At 32.9% G+C, this 10,631-nt stretch overlaps 2 protein-coding genes across 2 annotated transcripts in view; one reads left to right on the top strand and one right to left on the bottom strand.

The window, feature by feature from the left end:
• LOC106465993 (solute carrier family 12 member 2-like) overlaps positions 1-5,810 on the bottom strand; it is a 95,417-nt gene extending 89,607 nt beyond the window's left edge. The window contains exon 1 of the mRNA XM_022393960.1: positions 5,437-5,810. Within this exon, the coding sequence (XP_022249668.1) occupies positions 5,437-5,775 (339 nt within the window). The 5' untranslated portion in view covers positions 5,776-5,810. The remainder of the gene's footprint in view (positions 1-5,436) is intronic.
• Positions 5,811-8,563: 2,753 nt separating this feature from the next.
• The window catches only part of LOC106465994 (cytochrome c oxidase subunit 5A, mitochondrial-like), a 16,254-nt gene continuing 14,186 nt past the window's right edge, over positions 8,564-10,631 (top strand). Inside the window, exon 1 of the mRNA XM_013926244.2 lies at positions 8,564-8,857. Coding sequence (XP_013781698.1) covers positions 8,764-8,857 — 94 coding nt within the window. The 5' untranslated portion in view covers positions 8,564-8,763. The remainder of the gene's footprint in view (positions 8,858-10,631) is intronic.

The following is a 10,631-nucleotide window of genomic DNA, read 5'->3' as shown; positions in this document are numbered from 1 at the left end:
ACATAGACCTTAACCCGAACGAAAGAACTTAAACTACTAATTAGTGACTAAGATAGTAAAATTACTACTATGATATATATATATATATATATATATATAATGTTAAGAGAAAAGCCATATGTTATAATGTGACTTATAGAATCCAGAAAGGGAGGTTATCTAAGCCAAAGGTCATCCAGCACGACCATCTTTGGAAGTACGTCGGCGATAAAATGGTCAACTGGTTAGATTCAGAGAAAACTTTGCCAGTGGTAAGTTAACCTGATCCAGAACCCCAGATTCTTGTCGAGACAGCTCCAAAGAAGAATTTTCCAGTGGAAAGTCAACCTACCGAAGGAAAGCCTTGAAGGACCAAATGTTCTGTCATAGTCTATATGTTAAGATTATCTAATAACTTTTTTGTAGTCAAATTTAAAAATTTTTCTGAATCTTATTTTTTAAATTTACTTCACCGGATATACATATTATACCCGTAAACAGAAGTAATAAGGAAGTATTCAATGCTATTTTTTAAACTAATGGTGGTGTTATTTAAAAAATAATTAGTTTGAGTTGCATAATAGCATTTCTCGTTTAGGCTCACTGAAAATAAGGATTTGTTAACTGGAATGACAATAGACATTACAAAACAAAAAATGTTTTAATATGATTTAAGTTTTTTGCTTATATTATACTTGTTGTAGAAAATACAATAAAGACAATTTTTAAAAATTGTTTTAAACCAAATTCTCTATTTAACAGTTTTATATTTTTTATACAGTAATACTTGTATGTTTGTTTAAGATTAAGTTATTGGTGAGCAGAAGATAAGATACAAAGCAGTTTGAAAATATATATGGGACAAAATTATTTAGAGATCTACTAGATTTCTCTGGGATCATTCGATTTTCCAATAAATCTAATAGGAAATTTCTAAGAAACTCTGGAAGTAATATATTAATATTCAGAATATCCTAATAATTTCGACCATTGAACTAAACCATGTTGCTATACCTTACACATTTCATAATATTTCACAAGAAAAACAAAAGTTTTGTTGAATTCGGTTATAATGCCTGTGCGATGAAGCGAAGTATCATAAGATTAATTAGAATGACCATTTGATGAAAGAACATGATTAACTTAAACCCTAAATACATGTATTTATGACAAAAATATCGAAACGTGGGGTTTCATAATTATCTAATATCTTAACTAGGAAAAAAATTGTTCATAGCTACTTATACTTACCTACCCTCCACCAGCATTGATAGAATAATTTTAGTAAATCAATAACCATGCTTGTGGCAGATTCTGCTGGAATAGTATGTGTAGTATTCTATTATAAAATCACAGAAGCTGACATTTTTGAAACATAAACTTATGTTAAATTCCACAGAATTGTCTATATTTGTACATGAACACGCCTTATAAAGGTATGCTTATGTTAAGTGTCAATGAAAGCAAAGAAGAATATTGTTACGTCTCTGATCGTTTGTTAATTTCCCATAGAAATTCTTTCCGAGAAACTTCAGCAATACAAGTCCATACTTAATTAAAACTAGTTTATTCTTTCTCAATACAACTTTTCAGTACACAGAATTTCCACAGTCACTTTAACTTAAACACACTCTATAATTCACAACGATTCACGCACTTTATTTACGGTCACTACCGCTCACTTGACTCAGTTATCTCTCTCTATCTTCCTATCTCCGCTTTATTTGCCGGGCTTATATACAATAAATAAGGGCGCCTAGAAAAGACGAGTTGCCAGGAAAAGTCAAGATCCTTCGAAAATCTCATTACGTGTTACCAGCGTCACGTGACTTCCGCTGTCGTAACAATATGTAATAATATATCAAACATTATCATTCAGAAAAAGGCCGACTGCAGCTTTATGATTAGTGTATTGGATTGTGGATCCGACGGTTCGCGCCCCATTAAGGCCAAATTAGAAAAAAATAATCACATTTGGGTGAGCTTTCTCTTCAATCTATCACTTCAAAATTATGGACGACTAGCACTATAACTATGCGCGAAATTAAACACAATCGTTCAGATTAACTAGAGAAGCAGCAAGCTAGTATTATTGTTTCAGGAACAGGTCAAGCAACCACAGCAGAAATTCTAAAAACGTAGAAGAGCAATGTCAACCACATTACATCCGCAATACCCAATGCCGACGAGGCCTTTCGCTAAATAACCGAAATCATCTGTTCGGCTAGTATAGTCACGAAAGGAAATGGGTTTTAAGAACTAGGTATACGCTTAGAAGGAGCAGTGGGGTGATAGGTATAAAAAAAGCAAAAAGAAAAGATAGGAGCTTCGTATTTTATTTTCTAGCTTGTTAATATCGGTAATTTGAGTTCCTAATCCGTAAGAAACTATAGACTTTATATTTGAACATCACGCACATCTAATTTGAACCACAGCGATAGTATTGAGGAAAAGAAAATAAGGACCAAAACAATCGTAGTTAACGTTCAGACAAACAATGAAAATCTTAGTTGAAAGTAAAATCTGAAGTTAAAAGTTTTACGTCTAGTTTCGCTAGGTAGTAGATAGGGACAGTGGGAATCTCGTTAATCCATTCATGCGCGTCACTAACTAGATGACGAGGCATTTGGCTACCTTAAGAGAGTCATAGTTACTTTGGCTGTGGTTTCGCTAGATAGTAGATAAGGACAGTGGGAATCTCGTTAATCCTTTCATGCGCGTCACTAATTAGATGACGAGGCATTTGGCTACATTAAGAGAGTCATTAGTAACATAGCCATGATTTTGGTTTTATTGAGTATGAAACTAATAAAAGTGGCAAATGATTAGGAAAAAAAAAAGATTATACTGTTTTTTTTTCTGCTTTAGATTGAATGATGCAGCATTTATCTCGGTACCCCTGTTACGAATCTCAGTTGATAGTGTGAAAGAAGAGAAAAATATATATATCGTTACACAAGGGAAGGGTACATATACTCTCAACACTGACTAATACTTTCGAATATTTTTTCTGCGTATTTTGTGGAATATTGTTATTCAAGATGGCTTAAGCGTTGAAATATAAATGATTTCTATTAAACTGGTTGAAAAGAAGTATTACTGTCAAAATCTTGAATTTTACTAAAATGCTCATTCTAAAATATGTTAATAAGCGTATAAAATACTATTAGGTAAGCATAGTGTAGCTTTCAGTTTTAACACATACTGAGTGGGCGATAGTGTTGAGGAAAAGTAAACAAGGACCAAAACAATCGTAGTTAACATTCAGACAAACATTGAAAATCTTAGTTGAAAATAAAATCTGAAGTTAAAAGCTTTATGTCTATATGAGCATAGTTATGGCATATACTGGACATGAGAAAAATATTTGTAGTGAGTTCATTATAGCAGAAAACCTTATTACTTCATCTTTAACCGTTTTAATGGCCGAAAGTTAAAAGGGATTTTTCACATCCAGTTTTTTAACGAGAAAAAAAAAAGAGTAAATGTCAAGATTAACGAACATTTTTGGGGGTAAAATACATGAAAGTACAGCTCATAGTACTGTCGATATATATCCTAAATGTTAAAATAAACCCAGTAAAGAGATATTAGGGATTTTAAAGGTTTCAAAACTTGCTTTTCTGATAAAAGATTCGAAATTAGCTTTTTGTCAATTTACAAATTAGAAAAGGTAAAAGTATCTGAAACAACAGAATTATAAATTTGGCCTCTGTTGTTAGAAAGGTTTCAGAATAGGAAACAAGTAAATACCTTAATAGTAATTCATAAGTATTTCTTAAACAGTATCCCGGAGAATATTAAAAAAAAAAAAGAGGTACAATCAACTGCATCGTTCTTACTGTATTATTGAAGTTATGATCACGTGCCTAGAAAACAAAACATTTTTCAAATCATGTACGAGTTTGATAGCCATCAGTTTTGATTTCTGTATAAAAATATTTACAGTTGTAAAATCTATAAAACTACATCCAGGCTTTTTCTTAGACTTACCTTTCTGTTTGAACAGAAAAAGTTTGAAATTATTTGCTTAAGTAATAACGTGGCGTTTGCTGACAATAAGATTTTTTCTAAACAATCATCAAAGCCTTTGATAAAAAATCATCGTACAGTAGCTTCTTCTGTAAACGTTTGAAAAAGTGTTCGTCGCCATTTGGCATAACGATCTACGACTGTACGATATCAAATGAAACTACCGCGAGGCATTCTTGATGACAAGAAAATAAATAATTAAAGTGACTGTGTAAGCTACCTACTTGGAGTGCTTCATTTAAATGGTGTCTCACAAGAAGGGATAGTTTAGACCTATTCTGTTTATTGCATATACAAGTACCACTCCACTTATGGATAATAATTACTGTATTTTATTTTATTTTTTCAATTCACAAATGATTTGGCTATTTGGAAGAGTATCCCAGACAACTCCATTGCATACGTAAATCTTCAGCTTTTACTTGACTAAATAGACGAATTGCGTAATAAATGGTGAAGTAAAACAAACACATAAAGACCTTTCTTTACAGAAGCCTTCTCCAACTTTCTTGGATAACATTATAATAGGTAAATAGCACCAAATCAAACTTTTGTAATAACCAGGGTCTCTTTCCCGAAAATATTCCTAAAATATATAAAACTCGCATCAAATCAGTAATTGAATATGCTTGTTCGACTTGACTAAACTTTAAAATACTCAAAATTCAGAAATTATTTAAGAAAAATTATACATAATAAATACTCTTATGTGATCCTGAGAAATTTTTCATATACAAGTTTAAGTACCTCTCTTCCCATTAACATCCAGTCTACTCTAACTTCAATTCCATGGCAATATACTCTAGCGCTAGGTTACATTCAATGCAACTTATCATTTGTGTTGATACTGAACTGTTTGTGGTCATATACGGACTTTAGTATAAAACAAACGTGAGCAAAATTTTAAACAAAGGTGCTTTTGAAGGGAAATGGTAATGTGGTAGTTGTAATACATACACTGTCGTAATATTTTTTTTATGATTTTAAAATGGCTAAGGTGGAGACCCATTACATCAGTGCGGAATTGCACCCTACATTAAGGTGGAAAAGACCTCGTGAGCGCACCCGAGTCTTCCTGGTCACCCCTAACATAAAGCAAAACCTGCACACAGGTAATCACTTAAATTTAGTGGTTTGATGTCTGTTTTGTGTTCGGTCATGATTCAAATTGCTACTTTTTATATTTGAAGAAAGTCTGAAAAATCTTTCTTGAAATTTCCCCCAATTTCCTTTAGGAATCTCGCGCACATCATAAATGCTGTACTAAAAGTAAAATTACAATACCTTACTGTATCCAATATACAATTATTTCACTTTATTTCTAAATATTATCAGTTATTATAATTTGTATAACCGCAAAGTTATTTATAATTCAGATGTGTACATAGACACACAGAAATCCAATAAGTGTTTAAATTTACTTACCTTTTCGAGTCCTATACCAGTAAGTGTAGCATGGTGAAGTTCATCCAAAGTTGGTCGAATCATATGGCCATGAACAGACATGACGTTTCTGTAATGATCCACATTAGGAAGAGCTTCTCTTGTGTAATGGCATAGACTTCGAACATTATGTGTATCATAAGTTGAATTTCCAGAGCGTTGTGTTAGAGAATTCAAAGTTGTTTGATTGTCTTCCACATTAAAAACGTCATTCACATAGTCATATGAATTATTATCATTTTCACCGACGTAATCAACTTTGTCTACTTGAAATCTTGAAGTGTTTTGTTTAGAATCGGCAATTCCATTTGCTCCATCCATTTCTATCCACTCTGGCTTTCCGAGATTTCTACCACCGTTTTTAATTTGATTTTTCGCCATGTGTGGCAATAGCAGAAATTATTTTTTCGCTCCCTAACACCTTCCGTGCAACTAGTACATCAAATGCCACATTACGTGCATTATCCTCTATAATAATAGATTAGACGGTAGAGCCCTCTATTGGTTTAATAAACGCCCCCAAGTGGACATTTTATCACTCTAGGATATTATAAACCTTTCAGACTTTCGTGTTGATGTTAAAGCTTTTTTATATAAATATTTTACACCACAACAATTCTAAATATTAAAGTTTTTATTTAGTTTTACATTAATTACTTAATGGTTTATAATTTGTAATATGTATTAAAAATATAAGGTCGTAAGTCACTGGCAAACAACAACAAACACATTATGTACAGAATCTTTACCGATTAATAAAATGAATGTGCACCTAAAATATTGATGTTCACTATACTTACACGAAACCATTCACAACATTTAAATATAAAAAAATTAATTTAAAGCAAGGATGATTGAAGATTTATTTACACATTAGTTTACTTTTTCTAACACTCCCACTATTTCAAAGATAACAATTAATTATAATACAGTCAGTTCACTTTAAAAATTTATATGCACCCAAATTAGACTTATTGCGCATTCTTATATTACAGGCACTTGGGATAATTTATTTGTTTTGTTGTTAAACATAGATCTATACAATAAGCTAACTGTTCTATGCCCACCATGGGTATCAAAATTCAATTTTAAGCGTTATAAGCCTTCAGACCTCCCGCTGAGCCACTGGGAGAAACTTGTGATAATGTTTCACACAGAGAATTAAGTATATCATATTAACAGAATATGCAAATCAGCAAGTCACAAGACAACCACAGCTGATATTATGGCTCGGTGGAATGGAATTAATCAAAACTGTGGTTGACATTTTTTGGCGTTACGTAGACACGATGCCACCGAAAATTGATTGCTTTTGGAAACAGCCTTTTCAAACGTTAAAATACTCATACACTCTGATCATAAAAACGTGTTCAGATTGGAGATTTATAGTTTCCAAGACAGGATATCCCTTGTACTTAATGGCATTGGAAAACAAAGTAATATGGATCAACTTGGGGAACAGAACCATCAAGAAAGAGGCCTGCAACAGTTCGTACTCCAGTGAACACAGAGGTTGGGATTCGCTCTCCTTATTATCAAACCAATGTTCTAGACCCTTTGAACCATAAACCAACATTGACCTTGTACAGAAACGAGGCCAACAGAGGACGGGATCACCAAGATAATACTTAATATCCAGTCCTGACTACCGTTTATTTATCGCATAGCTCAAGCTGGAGAATAAAATTTGTATTCATGCACTTTGATATGAAGATACACTGGTCAAGTCACTGGATGCACCGCCTACGGATTTCTGTGTGATTGAACTATTTAAATGGGTGCTGGGAAGCCATTGTCTTCGTACACTTGATAGATTATAAAAGAGGAGTAGTGTGTTCTGGACTTGTCAACCGCACGATGAACCGTTTGCAGTGGACACTACGCTGCAAGAATATTGTCAAGATGCACGGTCATTAGATAAAGCAAGGTTGGACTTAATGACATGGGCTGTAACGATGTGGTGAGGCTACTAATTCGTTTTGATGTGACGTACTCAGCACTTTATATAATTATTTAAATTGAGTTAATACTTTATAACATTAGTACTAATTCCACTGTCACATATTGGTTTGCTGAGATATTCGAAGCAAGTATCCATAATGCAAAAGGAAATATCACAATATAAAGAGTCGGTAAAAGTAAAACTTGCAAATGACATATTAATAGATTTAATGTAAAATATTTCTTTAATATTAGTAGGGTTCTCTGTAGGAACAAACAAACACTTAGAAATTTTAGTTTTTTGTGATATTAAAATTTATTTCTAGAATCAATTTAAGCCTATAGCAACAACAGAGTAATTACTAACATGCAGTCAGGCCCTCTTAGAGCTGAAGAGAGGCTCAGGCCACTTCTATCATTTCAGGTCCCTGGCTATAATAAAAAAAATGATGACACGTGAAAACAAGATAAGGCAATCGTTAGCCCAAAAGAAAAGAAAAAACATGATCTCAATATTTAACCTGTATATATAATTTTCAGCTTTAAGCTGAGAGTATGTATCACATTTTGGTCTGATTGAGAGGCACATAAAAAAAGTCGCGAAACTTAACAATTGCAAAAACAAGAGTCTAAATTTGAGGCCCACTTTGAACTTGAGGCCCGGGCCAAAAAAACATCAACAGTAAAAACATCTTTATATATTAAGTCCCCAGTGTGTCAACGGCAAGTTCACGGATTTATAACGTAAAAATCTGGGGTTCTATTCCCCACGATGGACACAGCAGGTAAACCAATGTGACTTTGATAAAAAGAAAAAGAACAATCAAAGCATTAATTATAGAAGTGCTGATGGGTGATTATACTATAATTCACAGTTCCTATATGAAGCCCCCCAGTGGCACAGCGATACGTCTGCGGACTTACAACGCTAGAATCTGGGTTTCGATACCCGTGATGAGCAAAGCACAGATAGCCCATTGTGTAGCTTTGTGCTTAATTACAAACAAACAAGCCTATTTCAATGTTTACAATGCTTACCTTCAAAAGCCATCTTTTAATTTTTCTAAAAAAGTTTTTTAAACAAACAAACGTAAACGTTGATTACAGTATTTCTCTTCAATAACAATCGGTTGAATTTTTATTGTGGGTGCTTTTCGTTTACTATATATATCTTAAATACTGCTATTAGTGTAAACGATACGTATTTTAAGAGAATTTTGGGGTAACGTTAGACCTCTGTTGAAATAAAAGTCCATTGATAATCTGGTAGGACACCTAAATCCGTAGTGACACTATTGTCTACGTTGAGTGAGATAATAATTAGTCTATATTAACAAATAAATATTGCTAAAGTGGTTTCAAAAGAAAATGTTTCGAAATGCTATGCTATCAGGATTTTCTAGCGTAAGAAATGTGAAAAACTTATTCTTTCCATCCCTTGCAAACATTAAGCAAGGACGAGGTATGTCTGTGTATTACCGTAAACTACTGACTAAGCTGTACTAATAGTAACGGTATATTACTATTATTATTAGTAGTAATATTAATAGTAATATAGTACTAACTATTATAATGTAACTGTAAGTTAGTGAAACAATAATTCAGTAGTGACGTATGTTAATGATAATAAATAATATTAGACATTGACACTGTATTTTACAAATTACAGACTACACCCAATCTCTACGCTACACTATTGTCTACAGTATATATAATAGTAATAGTAGTAACTAGTATTACTATTACTAATACTGTAGCAATGCTGTGTTCTCCAACTTTTAACTTTGAGATTCATACTTACTGATTGAAATTGTAAACCTTGGCATATGTCAACCATAACATATAAACATTAACACTAACAGTAGCAAATGTGAGTACAAACTACAATATTAAAGGGAAAATAACTAAGAAATAAGAAAAGTGTATGCAATTGAATACAGATAATTCAAGTTCAAACATTAAAATAACCTATGGACAATGGACCATTTGTTCCTTCAACTTTCAACTCATTTGAGTCATTTCATAAATCAATTGCTCAGTTCATTCTTTAGTTGCTTGAAATCAAAGTATGTAATGGTTGAATGTGTATGTGTACAATACTGAACTAATGTTAACTGTTAGTCTTACAAACAATGAGACAAAATAGTCAAGTGTAACATTAAAACAAATGATAGGCTTGGTCAAATAAATCTTATTTGTATTAAGGCTAAAACCGATACCCATATCACAAATGCCTTCAAACCCTTTCAGGTAAATTTGAAACCATTGTGTATAACAGAGTCCAGTGCATTGTCTGTTAGTAAGCAGAGTTCACCATGACCTATGTATCCACTCTCTCAATCTTTAACTTGCCCCTGGCACAAAGTTCAACATTGACCACTTGTGGAAATTTTACACCATTTGATAGGTAGGAAATGGCATATGATATTGTTACAGTTATAAAGGTACACACATGCTTTGTTGAGTATCACCACATACTACCATCTTTCCCTGGCTAGGTACCATTCATGCAGTTTCTACAGGTAGTCTTCCTTTCCTTTTTTTTGATTGTTACCTACTGTTGCTTGGGTTACATTATAAGACTGTTTACCACAGCTTACACTGTCTTAACTGGTGCCTAGCTTGTGTTTTACATATCTTATGCTCATTTTCTATTATCTTTAAAATATAGCACAAAGGAAAATAGTTAAGAAATCTATAAGATAACCCTCCCATCTATGAAATCATCCTAGTAACCCTCCTCTGTTACTATCCTTTCCTATATAATGAGACTAAAACCACACAGTATTTCAAGCGGGGGCTAATTCGTGAATTGTATGTAGAGAGAATTACCTCTTTTGACTTGTAATTAATATCTTTTTAAGTACAAATACACCCTAAGATTCTTAGATATACTACTACTAAGAGAATATTGCTTCAATGGCATGAGTGACTTATCTATCATTATGCCAAAATCCTTTTTTCATGATTTTGTGAGATTAAAGTTTGCTTTAATGAATCTCTTTCTTCTGTGACAGCCACAAACAGCTGCTGAAGCTTCTGTTACTATTTTAACTTGTCTTTCGACTGCTTGTGTGTGACACGGCATGCTGAGCTTGAAAATTGGCATATCATCTTGATTAATGAAAGACACCAACTGTTCATTGCTTATATTTTTTGTAAGTGGTTCTACTTTCAGTCCACATTATTAGATCAGTGTAATGTTGAACTTTCATATTAATATTTGGAACCACAAA

The sequence above is a fragment of the Limulus polyphemus genome, unplaced genomic scaffold, assembly GCF_000517525.1.
Source record: "Limulus polyphemus unplaced genomic scaffold, Limulus_polyphemus-2.1.2 Scaffold2116, whole genome shotgun sequence".
In the NCBI taxonomy this organism is placed as follows: domain Eukaryota; kingdom Metazoa; phylum Arthropoda; class Merostomata; order Xiphosura; family Limulidae; genus Limulus; species Limulus polyphemus.
This window is presented reverse-complemented; position numbering and strand designations above follow the sequence as displayed.